At 40.4% G+C, this 17,925-nt stretch overlaps 1 protein-coding gene across 1 annotated transcript in view; it reads right to left on the bottom strand.

The window, feature by feature from the left end:
• Positions 1–2,147: 2,147 nt before the first annotated feature.
• SYNPO2 (synaptopodin 2) overlaps positions 2,148–17,925 on the bottom strand; it is a 123,974-nt gene continuing 108,196 nt past the window's right edge. The window contains exon 5 of the mRNA XM_050946227.1: positions 2,148–4,761. Coding sequence (XP_050802184.1) covers positions 4,183–4,761 — 579 coding nt within the window. The 3' untranslated portion in view covers positions 2,148–4,182. The remainder of the gene's footprint in view (positions 4,762–17,925) is intronic.

Below are 17,925 nucleotides of genomic sequence, written 5' to 3'. Positions count from 1 at the left end.
CCGGAGTCCACAGTCCTGCTCCCCGCCACCCCCGGAGCACTGCTTTACTGTGTTATATCCAAATTCGTGTTATATCGGATCGTGTTCTATCGGGCTAGGGTGTGTGTGTGTGTGTGTGTGTGTGTATTATTTTTATATATATATCTGAATAGAATAATTACAGCTTCCCCTTCATATTTAAATGCTTAATTATACCAAAGACTTACAAAGCGTTATCGTCAATTTTTGCTGGTTTCCAAATTTTAGCTACATGCTCGCTTTTCTTATCCTTTATATTTCAGCCAAATCCTGCCTGCCTCAATAATGTAAAAGATGGTATTGACTTCATTGGGACTAGTCACATAAATGGAGGAAGCAGGATTTGGCTTTTTATGGGCCAGACTGTAAACACTTCCTTCACATTGGTGAGTAGTTACTGACCTGGGATGTGTGACAGTTAGCAGTGAGTTCAAAAGAAATAGCTACAGAAGGACAGATTGTAAAAACAGCAACTTTCCCTTTAAAAAAAATAAAACCCCAATAATCCAGCTCTTCTGAAGAACCCCATAGTAACTAACAGGTGTTTACATGCAATGGTGATAGACAAATAATTCTGGAGGAAGGCAGATGTCCGTGTCAAGCTTCAAAGGGGATCCATGCTGAGAGGGAAAGAATTAAAATGTTGCAAACTGCTCTGAGAGTCATTTTACATGTGTTTGTTTTCTCCACTTAGTGTGAGGATGAAATTCTACTAACTTTGACATGTTGCCATTGATTTGATAATGATTTAAGTTTCTAGAAGCTCAGACCAGCTGTGGGGTTGCAGACTGGTAAATTGAGTGATTCTAAAAATGGTGCAGAATGAGCGATTAAACTTAGTTTTGAAATAATCTGAACCCAAACAAACATGAATAGGGAGAAAGCAACATTGCCTTTCATCTGATTGGTGAAATTACTTTATTAAATGATACAATTTACATCTCTGGCATGCTCTCTTCAAATAAAGTGTCCTTTGCAGTGAACAAACAGTATGTAGAAGTGAAAATCCATTTATAAGGATAGCATAGACTTTTCCTACAATGCAAAAATGTCATGTGAATAGATATTTAATTGCAATACAGCTAACTAAAATGAAAACTAATTATGAATAAGAAAATGTGAACATCTATATTCTAGTATAACTACAGAAACTAAACTCTTGGTTACATTTGCATATTCAAATTATTTGCATATTAACAAAGACACTCTGAAGTTTAGAAGTCAGTTCTAATCTAAATAATAGACATCTAAGATGTTGGGGGCGGTGGGAGGGCTATTTTCCTCACATTAACTGAGTAGATCTGTGCATTCACAAACAAAGTGTTTCTTACATTTTATTAAGTGAATATTCAGAGCTGATACACAACACAATCACATGATTTTGACTACAAAATATTTTTGCCAGAGATGGGATGAGGGAGAGAAAGAAGAATGAAAGGTGCAGAGTGATGCTTCAGAAAGCTTTGTATGCACTGTAATAGTATCTAAGGCCTGATACTGAGCCTATTGAAGTTAATGACAAAAATTCCATTGAAATGAATAAGAGCAGTGTGTGAAGCTCAGTTATCCTCTGGAAAAGAGCATTCCAATTTGTCCGTATAACAGTGATAGATCTATGTTCTCTTTAGACTTGGTATATTTACAAACTGGTCTCTTCCTCCTCCCCCACCCCCTGCCCTTTAAAATCCTAATGCTTATGGCTATCCCCTAGAGGTTTCATTTAGGTGGAGTTGACGTAGTTTAAAGCAGCCAAAGAAACAGCTATGGTAACACACAGCCTTGGCTACACTCACACTTTACAGCGCTGCACCTGGGGTGTGACAAAACACCCCCTGAGCGCTGCAAGATACAGCGCTGTAAAGCGTCAGTGTAATCAGGGCAGCAGCCGCTCCCAGCGCTGCATGCTACACCCGTAAGGGATGTGGTTTACATGCAGCGCTGGGAGAGCTCTCTCCCAGCGCTGCCGCTCTGACTACACTCATACTTCAAAGCGCTGCCGGGGCAGCGCTTTGAAATTCCAAATGGCCACAGAATTGGTCCTACTAAACACCTGATCCAGCTCCTGCTTGAGTCAATGGGAGTCTTTCTACTAACTTTAGTGCGAGATTAATCAGTTTAAGTGTAAAAGTATAGTGATGAAAAGTTAACATAAATGATTGCAGGTATTCGTCTAACCTACATCATAACATCCATCTGGAAGTATTCTGGGTCTTATATATAGAGATTGTTACATTTTTAGGGTTTGATCCTGCAAACACTTAGGCACATGAGTAAGTTTACAGCAAGTGAGTTTACAGTAAATATTTGCAGCACTGGGCATAACAACATAATATTTGTAACGTTTTAAAATATGGGTATTTTTGGAAATCTTTTAGGTGTGAGTGTTTTATTTATAACGACTTATTTCCACACTTCATCAGGATGCATTATATTATTTTCAAAGGAAATACAAAGCTATTTTCCAGATTCTGAGAAGTGAAATGCTTTTTTCCCCTAAAGTTGCCTTTGGCCAAATTATTATTTTCTGAACATTGCTTAATTCTGTTCCTAGTATAACAACATAAAGGATACAACTCAAAACAGAAACTAGATAAGAAGTCAGCCTCTTGTGGAAAAAAATTACATTGGTTTATAACCTGGTTTCTGTGTAGGCTTTCTTATTATGCATGTGAATTTTAATTTTCTTTTCAAATTGTTCTGCTTACACTTATATTATGGTTTAAGCACAGATATTCAACTATATTTCAGCAATATTTTTCAAGTGGCCATGCTTGATAGATATTTTAAAAATATCCAACAACTGAGGATGGTGCAGTGCACTCTGTAAAACTGGGCATTCATTGAACACCTAACACTATCTAAACTACCCAGTGAGCTTGTAGTATATGGCTTAGCCACGTATGTTGCTATTAACTAAATGAATTGTAAATGTAAGAGATGTACCAGCAGTAACAAAATTATTTACCATCTCTCCAACTCCATCAAGACATATTTAACCCTTTAAGCACTCTCCTTAGTTCTCCTTAGCATTGCCTTAACTAGACTCAGACCATGTAACACTTATCATAAACCATATTCCACATACCTCCTGCACGTAACAAGAATTGTCCTTATTATATAACCTATTTTGGTCTTCCAAAATGAGACTACAAATCAAAAGCCTTTCAAGTATTCAACTACTAATAGCAGAATCTGCTGCACTAAATGTTCAGCAAGTTAAACATTTCACAAAGAAATAAATGTAGTTGTCATCCAACACCCCTACAAGACTGACATGTATTTGTTTGATTGTTTATTACAACAGTCACTTGCAACCCAATTTAAATGTAACCTAACTATATTAAATACTTCTCCAATTCATTTTGTTATCCAAGTATCATGTCAGTAGTTCATCATAACGTCCCTTTCTTTCCTGCTGTTTTCAAACTAGGGTGGGTAATTACAACAGCCAAAACTTACAATGGAGAGTTACACCCCAAACTTCGTTGAAATCCCTCTGAACTGCATGATTACATGATATTAACATATGCTAATGTGTACCAGAGCTTCAGGTAAAATGACTATAGAAGTATTGTATGTTTATCATAGTAAAACAATAAGATTTACTTTTCTAGAATCCCTTTTTTAAAAAATGCTACAGAGAAATTATATGATCAATATGCTGAGTAAACCTTTCCAAAGTTTGGAATTCCATTGGAAAAATAACCCTCTCTGGTCTGGCTATGTCTGTGTCCTAAAATTCAGATATCAAATATACCCCAAAATCCTACAGACCCCACCAGAAAAATTCATTTTAAAAAGATTTATTTCATTCTTTGTATATTTCATTAACTCATCTGTAAATGTTTTTGTACTGTCCAATTAAAGCTTTTTCTATATGTGCTTTGTAATAAACACATTGATTATCCCACCTAAACAAATCTGACCTTTTTAAAAAACAAAACAAAACAAAACTGTAGCCTGGGAATAAAATTGAGTTTAGTCTAGAACTGAAAGCTCTGAAATATCATGAAAACTGCACCATTCTACAAAACTTCCTCATTCTTTCAGTTTAGAAACTGTCAGCCAGCAAGAAGCTATTCAGACAGGTCACTTTACTCCTCCAACTGGGATATAAGACCGGTGAAGCTGTCAGGAGGGAAATATGCCAGGTTCTTCTGTCTTTCATGTTTGACGCCTCCATCCCCTTGGATGTGGATTGTAGTTTGAATTGGCCATTGACAGGCAGTAGTCGGATCTGGAATCCATGGACATCATGTCAGGATCTGTTCGGGAACGCTGACCATAATAGGCATATTGAAGCCGAGAGCCACAATGAAAAGTGGAGCTCGGGGCTGACATGCTGCTCTTTGGTGGGGATGTGATACCAGACTGCATCCTTCCAAATGACGCAAGGTTAGCATGAACACCTGGGGATGGAGACCCACAGGAAACCCTTTGTTTCCAATCATCTGGTGGCTCAGGGAGTGTTTTTCTGCGAGCAGCTGATACTACATTAGCAACAATGGATTCTTGAATGTTTTGGGGGCCGAAAGCATCATCCACTAGGCCAAGAGGGGACTTGGCTGCTGCTTCCCAGGGACTCAATCTCTTGACAGGCTTGGCGGCGGCTGCTGCTGCTGCTGGTTTGCTGAAGTAACCGGGGCCCGGTTGGGACATCGCAGGTGAAGCAGGGGACTTGGCTCGAAAGGTGAGTGAAGAAGGCCTCACAGGAACTGATAATGAGCAGCCACTGCCTCTTTCCTAGGAACAACAAAACCTCAAATATAACCACAATAATTGAATATCAATGACAGAAGCCCTTTCCCTTCATTTCCAAACTGAAGCGAATTATTGTTTAGCGTGTTACTATATGAGCAGGGGCGGCTCCAGGCACCAGCACACCAAGCGTGTGCCTGGGGCGGCAAGCCACGGGGGGTGCTTTGCCGGTCACCGCGAGAGCGGCAGGCAGGCTGCCTTCAGCGGCATGCCTGCAGAGGGTCCACTGGTCCCGTGGCTTTGGTGGACCTCCCACAGGCGTGCCGCCGAATCCGCAGGACCGGGGACCTCCCGCAGGCATGCCGCCAAAGGCAGCCTGCCTGCCATGCTTGGGGCAGCAAAATACCTAGAGCCGCCCCTGTATATGAGAGAGTACAAGAACTTGCCGGCAGTATGAGGAACAACAGATCTCTAGGAACATGTCACCCTTCATGTAGTTACTGTGTGTGTGTGTGTGTGTGTGTGTGTGTGTGTGTGTGTGTGTGTGTGTGTGTGTGTGTGTGTGTGTGTGTGTGTGTGTAAAAAACAGAAAGAGAATTCAAGTGTTTGGGAGAGACACGAGATTGACAAACTGAAGGAATTTTCTACTACTGAACAGGTACAGTATGGATAGCAACACCGAAAGCTTCCTTCCACCTTCTCTGACCTGCTAATAGGTGAAAAGAGAGATGGGAGGGAAACTCTCTTACCAGTCTCACTACATCTACAGAATGCAGGCATAAATTTACTTATTTGGTAATTGGCTCTGTCCAATAGATCTAGCCAGAGTGTATTTTATCCATCCCTTATTAAGGAGCTCTTTTCCACTGAAATTTATCATGGGTGGAAAGGGAACAAAAATGAATGAAATAACTAAAAATGCTGATGCAATAATTTGCCTAATACCATTATAGGACATTACTTAACCTTGCTCCTTTTAAATGACAGTGCCCTAAAAATTTCAGAACACTCTGACCCATTTTTAGGAGAAATCCATTCATATTCCACAAATCCTAATCTTCTTAGTTATGCAGCACTTTCAAACAAAATACTCTGTTCATGAGAAGGGTTTTTTCCTCAGCAGTCTTCATTCAGCAATATACAGTACAAGTACCTCATTTTTGCACACATGCCAAATGTGCACTCTGCATCAGACAAATCACATGGTTCCTAAATTAGGAAGAACAATATGGACAGAGACTACTTAACTGACTATGACCTCTGATTCATAGCCTGAAGTCTGGAAACAGCCTTTAATTCCCATACTTTATTTGAAATCAGGCATTAAGGTCCAGATCCTCAAAGGTATTTAGAAGCATAACTCCCATTGATTTCAATGGGAATTAGGATCCTAAATGCCTTTGAGGATCTGGCTCTAAGTGGCCAAGGGCTTTGCTAAGTCTCTATTCTGAAAACAGTGGCCTGAATTACCTTTTCTATATAACATTCAAAGACCATGAGATTAATCAAAACTAAGCCTACTGAAGTCAACAGGAGCCTGAATTGTGTAAAGTGAAGATTTATCCATTAATGATTTTGTTTAATATTCAATATTGTTCATGTCATACAGTACTTCACTTTTTTTCTAGGCCCTTCCATCAGAGGATCTCTATGCACTTAGCAAAATTTAATGACGTATATCTCATACACCACTTTGAGGTACATATTATTAGCCCCATTTCAGAGATGTGGAAACTGAGACAGGGAGAAATGAATGGCTCAATTTTCAAAGTTCCTGAGCATCTGCAGCTTTTATTGATTATAATAGGTTTGGTCAGTCAGTACCTATTAAAACAGGCCATCAGTGACATACCCAATGTTTCATAGTAAGTTTTTGGCAGACTCCACTTGTTTTACAAGACAATCCTCCTCCTTGCTCATTTGAGCTAGCTCTTCCCAACATCAGAAAGAAATATCCCCCACATATTAACCGCTGCCAACAAATGGCAAATTTCCATCCCGAGAAAAGAACTGTACTTTGTACACTTGAGTTCAATTAATGTTTAACCTATAAAGGTGCACACTGATGTATGAGTCACCAAACAAACTGACTTTTACGTGGATAGGGCTCAGCTCAGCACTTGAAATGTACACTTTACATAGAAAAGGAAAAATTATTCTCTTACCCTACAAAGGCACAGGGGAATATATTATTTTGCCTATGGATGAAATGATCATACCATTAACAGTGGGTTGGAGTTCTTCCAGATCTTCATATCGTGAAAGGGTAGTGCCTGTAAACGGTTTTCTGTTCAGTAGCGATCACAATCCAGGCAGAAGGGTGTTCTCTATGGCCAAAGATTGGCCCATGTGTGTCCTCCAATCAGAATTAAGGATTTTTTCCCCCTCTTCTAGCTACTACAAATGCTCTCTTCAGTTGGCAGCACAGTCAATCTCTTTCTTGGCAAGTAAAGTTCATATGCTTCATTTAACCATTTGGCAAGAAAAGAAAGGTTAAAAGGTTGTGAACTTATAAAGAATTCTGTGCAATCTTAGACACAATTTCTATTAAATAAATTACTCTGATAACCTGAACAGTGACACTGTTTACAAGATAAGATTGTAAAAGTGGCGGAGGAAGTTCCCATCTGAATTAGCAGGTCATCAGAGGGTTCCAGATAGTTGTCTCTGCTGAATGGAAAACCTTTTCATAGGTAAGGAAAATTTCCCTTTCTGTTCAATGGAGCTTCCAGTTTAGACAGAAGAGTTCTAAGTCCATCAGACCATGTAGGATCCCAGAGATAAGTGGGGGATGGGAAGTGTACTCTTTAGAGAACAACTGTCATAAGGATCTGACATCCAAAAGCAGCATCAGCTGAAGATGCTATGCTTGTCTGTCATGTTTGGAGAAGGTCTCTAGAGACTTCCAAGTTGCTGCTGTGGTGGTTTTGACTGCAGAGGTATCTTCTCGTTCTGTCCAGCCGTAGTAGAGTGGGACTTAATCTTAAGTATAAATAAAAATAAAAATCCTATCCAATAGAAATTGTTAGATGGATTATGAAATGTATTTCATTGGCCTATCAAGTGTCCCCATTCCATGACATGAAGATGAGGCCTTCAAAAATGCAGAGTAGATAAAATTTAATGGCCTAGAGCATGTTTGGATTAGGGTACTTTTTCTTTCTTTTCTTTTCTTTATTTAAGAGGGGGAGTATCAGACTAGGAAGTAAAAATTGTTGTTGGAAAATCAAACATTACCTCAGTTAGGAGACTGGAAACCCTTCTGAGGACAACTTTATCATGGTATAGGGTGAGGAAGGGGAAGTGATAGAAGACAGCTGAAAGTAACCTTGTAGAAGAGAATTTCTAGGGATATTGTAGATAGGAGCTCAAAAGGAGAATAGCACATGGCTTTGACAACCAGATTCAGGTCCCAGAAAAATAATGCTTTACCATCTCAAGGACTTAATTTGTTCATAACTAAGAAGAACTTGGTGATCAAGGAGTAGTAACCAAAATTCATTACAACCACAGGCCCTCTAATGGCTCCCAAAGCATAAATTATCTTTTTAAGAGTTGTTGCAGAAAAAGGAGACTCTATGCTACTAAGAACTAGGATGGAATGACATCCTTTGGCTTGCACCATCTGAAAAAATATTCCAAGTAATTTAATATGCCTTGGACATGGAGGATTTTGCTCATAAATGAGCATATTAATCATATTGTCTTGCAATCCTGCAGTTCTGCCCTTCAGAAGACAAGCCTTTTCGAAGAGTTTCTGTCTGTGGATGGATTTGGGAGTAATATTAGACATTGGGGGAAGAGGTCCAGATCAGTAAATGGGACAAAAGGATGGGTTTATCCATTGTGCCTCAAAAATAATACGTCTGATCATTCTTTGCAAAGTTAGTGATACTAAGATTGTTTTCTTTTTTCCCCTCTATACCTTTTGTGAGACTTTGGTGGATAAAATGACAGGGTAGGAGGAATGCAGGTAATGTCATCCTTAACCCTGAAAGGGAGAACATATCAACTATATAAGCTTTTCTGTCCTTGTATCTACTGGAGTAAGGAATCACCCAGTGAATCTCCTGTGAGATGAAAAGGTTCATGATTGGTTCTCACTGGGGAATCCATCATCTGGAATATTCGTCCCAATGCAATACCAGAAATCTTTTGAGAGTTTTATCCTGGATCCCAGGTACATGATCTGCATTACTGAGACTATTCAATGATTAATTCTCTCATGATGGTGAGAGACAAATCACTTCACCTCATAGAGAAGGAAATTCCCAGTCCAGGATCAAACCCAGAATAACTGTCACATGACTAAACACAACACAACGAGTTTGCCAACTCTAGCTGATTCACACACACATAATGTAGTTCTAGTAGCATATTCAGGCCAGTTTGGGTTTCTTGGGCTGCTTGAATTCTTCATACCTTCCCTGAGCCAACATTATTAATTACTTACGTTTAGACAACTTCCTGATGAAGTCATTTGGCTCCTCAAGATTCAAATGTATGTGAGAATGGCATTCCTCTTCATCTACTCAGGAGAAGGATGAAGTAACCTCTCATTCCTTGGAGGAGGAGCCAAGGTTATTTTCCCCCTAGGGTCACTTCCATTTAAGTTTATATCATTTTAAATGAAAGATGCCTTTCTGGATCCTAAGGGGAAGGATTTTTTTTCCAGGACGTATTCTTTGGAAAGAAGCTGAAGTAAGCAAGAACAAATTTGCCCTTCTTGGTGATAGGCTTAAGGAATTCAACAATTTTGGGACATAGCTTAGGAGGTTAGAAATGATCCTGCCACTTTCTAGGTTGAGTACTTGTGTCAGAACGCGCTTCACCACACTCCTGAACCTTGGATTTGTCTGTCTGGTTCTCCAGTGGAGAGGAAGGCATTACCAGCATTACCTTGTGTCTTGGACTAACTGCAATCCTCAAGTAATGTGCCTATAGTTGTTGCGGAGAGAGGCTCTGACAGAAGTTGCTGACTGAGTTCTCTATGGTGTTCAGAGAGAAATTGGTGGTGATTATGCTGAAGTTAGGTAGAGCAGAACTTTGAGAGCCAATCTGATTCCAGAAGAGGAAAATATCTTTGACTACAGGATACCTCAGTTGTTTGGACCAGAGATTTTTCTGAACAGAAAGAGCAGCCACCTTCTAGTAAAAACAGAAAATAATTGTTTCATTCCCTCTGTTCTTGCTACTAATTTTTTTTAATTTCTTGGGCTTTTTAAAATTTAATGGGCCTGATTGTGTGCTCTCTTATAGTGATGCAAATCAGGAATAGCTCTATTGAAGTCAGTTTGTATAAAATAGGTGTAACTGTGAGAGAAATCAGGCCAAAAATAAATTAGTAAGGCTGGACTCCTAAATTAGCAAAATAAATACTAGAGGCCAAAGCATGAAGTTAGTACATGGTTTTTACTCTCCTTATCTAAACAAAGCCTAGTTTCAGTGAGATTTGAACTAAACTGAATAAGGATTGAGTAAAACCTGAGACAGGATCTCAGGATTTGATGCTAAGAGGAAAATTGTCAACTCCAATGCAATTCATCATAATTCAAAATGTACAGACATTTAAATAGGAAGTTAATTTGTGTCCTGGCAACAATTTACAATACATGGCAGAACCTGTTTTACTACTTTGGTGTACATTGTTATCTGAACTAAATGTATCATGCAGTGATTGGTTTAGCTATTCATAAAGGTGTAATGAATAATTACACAGAAATTCCTGAGGCTGTTACTCCTAGTACCTCCAATGATTTCAGTGGAGATACTGTACATTTTCACTGATGTAGCAGAACGCAGCTTGGCTCTAGGGTCCATGAAAAGACTTATAAACATGCTTAATTTCATGCACAGTGAGTAGTCCCATTGAATTCAATTAAGTATTGAATTCAATGGGACTACTCACATTCTGTAAAGTTAAACATGTGCCTAGGTCTTTACAGGGTTAGAGTCTAAAGTTGTATTAGCTATACTGTACTAAGTCGATATTATGCCATACAGTATTTTATCTTTATGCTTCATGTCTCTGATAAGAAATTTAACTTCATGGACAGGACGTGCAATAGTATTCATGCAAGTTTTTTCAGTTTTATGGAAAGAACCATAAAACAAAATGAAATAGTTATTTTCTTCTTGGGGCCAAGTCAGAAACGCATTGAAGTCAATGAGGATTTTTCCATTTGTCTTGGTTGGGGTGAGGGGGGTGTTTGATGCTACTGTCACTACTGTACTAGGGAAGGAAAAAAGTCTCTTTCTAAAAGTTTTCAACTTTGTTTTACTATGGAGTTTTAAATGAATATATTGTTTGCTGAGCTGACAAGGTGCTGAGGGCCTGATTCTTCTCTGTCATGTGAACTTTATACGCATATAACCCCATTGATTCAATTTTCACGGGTGTAACAGTAGAATCAGGCCTTGAATTCCTCTCTTTAGCCATAGAAATAATACAGTACAGGCAGTAACAGTACAAGATTATCCACTGCGCCCTGCCAATATGCCTCAATCCTTACCTCAGGTTCACATACCCACTTAGTCCTGGGCCTCCCAGCTGCGACTTCCAACAAGTCTTCCAATTGGTGCCAACTATGGTGGTGGCTGTTGTAATGAAGACCATTATCCACTAGCAACTTGCACGTGTGTGTGTGTATGTGTGTGTGTGTGTGTGTAAACTCAGGTAATAATTTTGCAGTCTCTCAGTTTTTTTTAGTAAGAATAGATCTATTTTGTCTGCTTCCACACTGTTCTGGAATTGAATACTCCCTAGGCTTCATTGCAGAAAGGTGTTCCATCTGCTTACACACTTCAGAAAACAGACCATTAAGGATTTTCAGGAACATGTAATTTATGCTAAAAACACAAGCCTATCTCCTATTTTTTCACAAGTGAAGACTGGGAGATGACACATTAATTTTATATTGTTGTCATTAAAATTACTACTTTGTCACTAGTAGAGATGGGCCTGAACCAAAACACTGTACCTAAACATTTTAAATGCATGACTGACTCCTATCAGTAATAGGCTATTCAGAAGTCTGGCCTTAACCACAGGAACTCATGGCTCAGGCCAATCTCTAGTCACTAGAATTCACTCACAATTCATTTACCAGACAGTGTTAACTGGGCACAGTGATACTCAACCTCTTGTTCTCAATCCATATTCTATTCTTCAAGGTCCATCAAGCAGTTTTTATTGTGTCATGGCTTGGAATGTAGCTGGCCTTAAGTAGAATATACAAAACACAGATCACACATGAAGCAGGGGGGAAAGTGACAGGCAAACAAAGAGGAATTAGCAATCTCTTCCTCTCCTTGAAGCATTAAATACATAAATTTAGAAGAAGGGAGAGAGAGAAAAACTCCCTTTTTCCCTTCCCTCCCACCAGCCAGAAAGGAAGCATGGAAAGAGAAGAGATATGGCATCAAATGAAGCAGCAGAAAGCTACAAAATAATCACAATACCTTGGGGACATCCTGTTGCAATGTTTTCATTATGATATTCTTTCATCACATGAAGATGTTCATAGACTCTAGGACTGGAATGGACCTTGAGAGGTCATCAAGTCCAGTCCCCTGCCCCTGGCAGGACCAAATACTGTCTAGACCAGGGGTCAGCAACCTTTTAGAAGTGATGTGCCGAGTCTTCATTTATTCACTCTAATTTAAGGTTTTGCGTGCCAGTAATACGTTAACATTTTTTAGAAGGTCTCTTGCTTTAAGTCTATAATACATAACTAAACTAGTGTTGTATGTAAACTAAATAAGGTTTTAAAAATGTTTAAGAAGCTTCATTGAAAATTAAATTAAAATGTAGAGCCCCCCGGACCGGTGGCTAGGACCCAGGCAGTGTGAATGCCACTGAAAATCAGCTCGCGTGCCGCCTTCGGCACACGTGCCATAGGTTGCCTACCCCTGGTCTAGACCATCCCTGATTGACATTTATCTAACCTACTCTTAAACATCTCCAGAGACAGAGATTCCACAACCTCTCTAAGCAATCTATTCCAGTGTCCAACCACCCTGACAGTTAGGAACTTTTTCCTAACGTCCAACCTAAACCCCCTTGCTGCAGTTTAAGCCCATTGCTTCTTGTTCTATCCTTAGAGGCTAAGATGAACAAATTTTCTCCCTCTTCCTTATGACACCCTTTTAGATACCTGAAAACTGCTATCATGTCCCCTTTCGTCTTCTCTTTTCCAAACTAAACAAACCCAATATGTTGTGTGTGATGTTGCAACATCATGACAAGTCAAAATGCTACTCTGTGATTAGTCTGTGCTTTCCCATTACTCTGTTTGAAGCTCTTCAGGAAAGAATACCACTGCCCTAGAATACTTACTGAATGGAGGCAAGAGTTTTTAGATAAAAAGAGGATGAAAGACAAACAAGTTGTCTGCCAGAATCTTAGGGAATTTTTATAGCTGCAGTTGGCTTCTCCAACAAACATGAGAACAGCTGAAAGGCTTGTTACATTAACGTTTTTAAAAATGCAAAGTATTTATAAAGTGTTCAATAAAGCAAACATTTATTTTACCATATATGTATCTTTAATATATTTGAAGTGTATATTCATATACACTAAAGCAAATGTAGCATTATTCCCAAAAGTAATTTACTGAATTAGGTAGATAGATGTGAATCAATGCACACACAATTGTGCATGTGTGTACATAGAAAATGTGTCTGTCTATATGATTTTGTGAAATAGATACATAAGTAATTAGGAAACACTATAATATGGAGCTAAGCATTATTTATTAGGTATGAATTAGGCATCTGAGTTCCCATTTTAGTGTAAAGGGAGAACAAGTTGCCTAAGTAAGGGATTCTCAGAAGCCAGCAAGCCAGGTAGGGAGGAGTCTATCTCCACTTGGGATTCTCACCCATAAACCCTCTCCTGGAGTCAGGCACCTAAGACAGATCAGCCCTTTTTCCTGAAGAATCAGAGAGAGCAAGGGAGATCCCCACCCATTATAGCTAATAGCTCAGTGCTTAGCACTGTCCTGGGATGTGGGAGACTTGAATCCAGGTTCTCCCACATGTCAGGAAAGTGCTCTTACCCACCCCCACGCTCCCAGTTATGTCTCCTGCTGAAGTTATTCCAAGTTATATAAATAATTAAATATTCATTGGGCCAGAGACAGAGGAAAAAGCAAGAGATTGACCCAATAGCCCAGTGGTTAGGGCATTCAGCTGAGATGGGGGAGAGTCAGGGTCAAATCCCTGCTTTGATGGAGAGTTAATTATTTATAAAAAGTGGAACCACTTCAACAGAAGAGACTGAGAGAGCCCTATCCCAGAATACCCCATAGCCTAGATGTTTAGGAAGCTCTCTTGGGAGACCTGGGTTCAAGGCCCTCCTCCAAATAAGGCAGAATGTCCTTAACAAGTGGGCTGTTTGCTATAATATGGGGTGCACGTGCTTGCCCCGACTGTCCTTTGTTTTGTTTGTTAGGTGTACTCAGAGCATGCCTACTGGATTGGGCCCTGCAGGCAAGATAGGCATGCAATTGTCTGGTTGGAGAATCCCACTGGCGGTGAGGCATGACCTAGGATGCCAAGCAGCTCAGTGGCCAGGGGCGGCTCCAGGCACCAGCACACCAAGCGTGTGCTTGGGGCGGCAAGCCGCGGGGGGTGCTCTGCTGCTTGCCACGAGGGCAGCAGGCAGGTTGCCTTCGGCGGCAGCCTCCGGAGGGTCCACTGGTCCTGCGTCTTTGATGGACCTCCCACAGGCTGCTGCTGAAGGCAGCCTGCCTGCCGTGTTTGAGGCAGCAAAATACCTAGAGCCACCCCTGTCAGTGGCATCAGGATTTAGGAAGCTTGGTCAAGCTCACCAGTGGAAACTGACTGCTCATAGGGTTAGGTGGCAGTTTTGTGGTTTTGTCAATGTTAACTACACCCTATTGCTAGATTTAGGAACCTAAAAAAGCAGCTAGGTATCTAAGTCCTTTTGTGAATCTAGTCCTATGACTGCCCCTGAACCAAGGTTTCCAGGGTCCATGTTTCTAGAGAAACTCACTAGACAGACTGCAATGGAGGCAGGGCATTCCCATTTATAAAGAATTTCAAAATTTTTGGTTTTCATTCCAAATCCAAAGGAAACCAATTTTCAAAATATCAAAATCCTCTGCAAAATGGAATTCCTTTTCTTTGCACAGCTCTACTGCTAACCCTAGGTAAGTTAGATACTGAGTTAGCTCAGTATACTTCTGTTTAATTTAAGCAAGGGAAAATGGTTGCTTTAGTTTGTCCCATAATTTTCACATCAAATCTGATTGTAAAAACACAATAAAGTTTTATCTGTAATATGCAAGGGACTGAAGATTCTTTTGGCTCCTAGAAATCCCTATTTTCAATTAAACAGAGGAGTGGACATAGCACATTTCCCAGAGGAAAGAGCATTTGCTGCCACCTTCTGGAGTTTAACAGTAGCTGTGTTCATGTGTAAGTTATGGTTAACTAGGATAAGAAACCAAAGAGCATTTGAAAGTAGGTGCAGTTTATGAGTCTGGCTGGTTTATGTTCTGGCTAGCAAATTATTAATGATTTTAGCTGTGTGAGCTCCACTTAAAGGCCAAATCCTGTACTGACCAAAAATAGAGAGCTGTGTCTGGCAGAAGGCTAACCACCAGCTGTCCCAGGTACTTAGCTCTGGTTACTCTTGTTCAGTCACAAGAGTCATTATTTTTGCTCCAAATGGCTGTTGTGGCTGGATTCTGGGGGTAAAGTGGTCTCCCTGGTGCCATCCTTGCATCCAATTCATACCACATCCACATATTGTCCTTACGCTCCAGGGTACAAAGTGGGGGTGCACAAGGGAAAAGTCAGGAGTTTGCATACACCATAGAAATTTGTCTAGGCTACAGATGCATACAGCTGTGCTCCTTCTCTGATCACCTGCTATGAACCACTACCTCCCCCCCACATACACACACATTCTCTATCCTGCCATGGAAAGTAAAGTAGGATTGCTCCTGTGTCCTCCATAGTGCCTATGTATTTTTAAAGCAAACCTGGATCTAAAATAGTAGTTGCTGTCTCCTCAATACTGCATGGATAATGAAGAAATCTTAAATGAATACAGAAATAAAGGTGCTGAGTAAATGACTCTGTCACAAATTGCAAAACATCAGTATAAAACACACAGTATATTATAGGCAGTGCTGGTAGTTCCAGCTATTACAATGTTGCCCAGCACTTTCCACTATGAAGACCTTGTTTTCAGTTACTTATAACTGCCAATATTTAACCATTTTAGCTGAAAATTTCCATGTGTGGTGTCTTCCTCAGGCTGATTTCTTTTGAACGTTTTTAGTCAAAATAGTTCAGCTGTTTTAGAGAATGAGCTTTGGGGAAAATACATTGTTTTGTTCATTATAACATTTTCTGGTGATCTGTTATTTATAAAGCTCTAGTGCCCCCATGCTTTGGATCAGGAATTTGAAATGTGGCGGGGGGTGGGGACTTTGTGTCATGGATGTACATTTTTCCATACCTTTGAAAATATGCTCAGATTTGACCAAGATAGAAGCCTTAGAAAAATTGTAGATCGCACATTTTCAGTACAGACTTCCTGCATTTTTAGCAGCTAAATTTCCCGAAGAGTTGATCTGGGGCAGAGCCGTGTTTTTGCTGCAACTGGGCTGCTGGGCAACTCTGGGCTGCTGGGTGTCATGCTAGGTCCAGCTCTAAAGAGTGGGGAGATTCTCTCCCTGTACTCTCAATGACCTGGGTCAAGGCAGTGGGGAGATGGAAGCTGTCTGATTCAAATGAAGACAGGACAAGAGCTGGACCAACAGGGGTTAGGGAAAGAAGTTGAGACAAGGTGCCTTGGGGAAGAGGGACACTGGGACTGGGAGAAGGAGGTGGAGAGAGATTGGGACTGGCTGGGTAAGGAGACTGTGAGCCACAGAGGGAAATGGGATTGGGGCAGAGCCAGTAGGGTGGAAGGAGACAGCTCAGAAGGGGGAAACTGGGACTAGCTGGGTGAGGATACTGGGACTGGGATGATGAACCGGGCATGGGAAAAAGAAAAGACTGGGACAGGCTGGAGCAGGAGTCACACTTGGTGGAGCGAGGGCAGAAGAGTCTGTGCCACTGAAGCACAGACCCCTCCAGACCTGGAATGGAACCCAGGATGTCTGAATCTCACCATTTCTCCACTGTGAAGCCCACTGGCAAAGTGTCTCATTCCCCTCTATTGCCTGCCCACATAGAGAATGACAATCTACTACTGCTGTCAGTTACTCCATTAGCTCAAGTAGCGGAGGTCTGAGTGGTGGATCTAATGTTCCAACCAGGATGATAACTCATGTGAGTGTCAGTATAATGCCATGTGATGGAGTTTTTTCAGTTTGCTTTTTTAAAAAAAAACCTAGAAAATTACACACATTAAGAACATTATTAAGGTCATAATGTTGAGCACGCAAAAATTAGGAAATGTCAGAATGGAGGTTGCCCATGATGAATGCGATTTTGTTGGGGAAGAGTTAACATGGTTTTTACAAAGGGAAATCATGCCTCATCATTCTACTAAAATTTTTCGACAGGGTCAACAAACATGCGGACAAGGGTGATCTAGTGGATAAAGGGTTCTTAGATTTTGAGAGAGCCTTTGACAAGGTTCTTCACTAAAGGCTCTTAAGCAAAGTAAGATGTCATGGGATAAGAGGGAAGGTTCCTGGATAGGAAACAAAAATTAGGAATAAATGGTTTCAGAAAGGAGAGAGGTAAATAGTGATGTGCCTGAGGGGTCTCTACTGGGACCAGTACTGCTCAACAAATTCATAAATGATCTGGAGAAAGGGATAAAGAGTGAGGGGCAAAATTTGCAGATGATACAGAACTACTCAAGTTAAGTCCAAAGCAGACTGCGAAACATTACAAAGGGATCTCATAAAACTGGGTGAATGGGCAACAACATGGCAGATGATATGTAATTTGGATAAATGCAAAATAATGCACACTGGAAAACCTAATTCCAACTATACATATAAATTATGGGGTCTAAATTAGCTGTTGCCACTCAAGAAAGAGATCTTGGAGTCATTGTGGATAGTTCTCAGAAAACATCCACTCAATGTGTAGCAGCAGTCACAGAATGTTGGGAATCATTAGGAAAGGGACAGATAAGACAGGAAATATCATATTGCCTCAATATAAATCCAGGGTATGCCCACATCTTGAATACTGCATGCATATTTGGTTGCC

The sequence above is a fragment of the Gopherus flavomarginatus genome, chromosome 3 (genome assembly GCF_025201925.1).
Source record: "Gopherus flavomarginatus isolate rGopFla2 chromosome 3, rGopFla2.mat.asm, whole genome shotgun sequence".
In the NCBI taxonomy this organism is placed as follows: Eukaryota; Metazoa; Chordata; order Testudines; family Testudinidae; genus Gopherus; species Gopherus flavomarginatus.
This window is presented reverse-complemented; position numbering and strand designations above follow the sequence as displayed.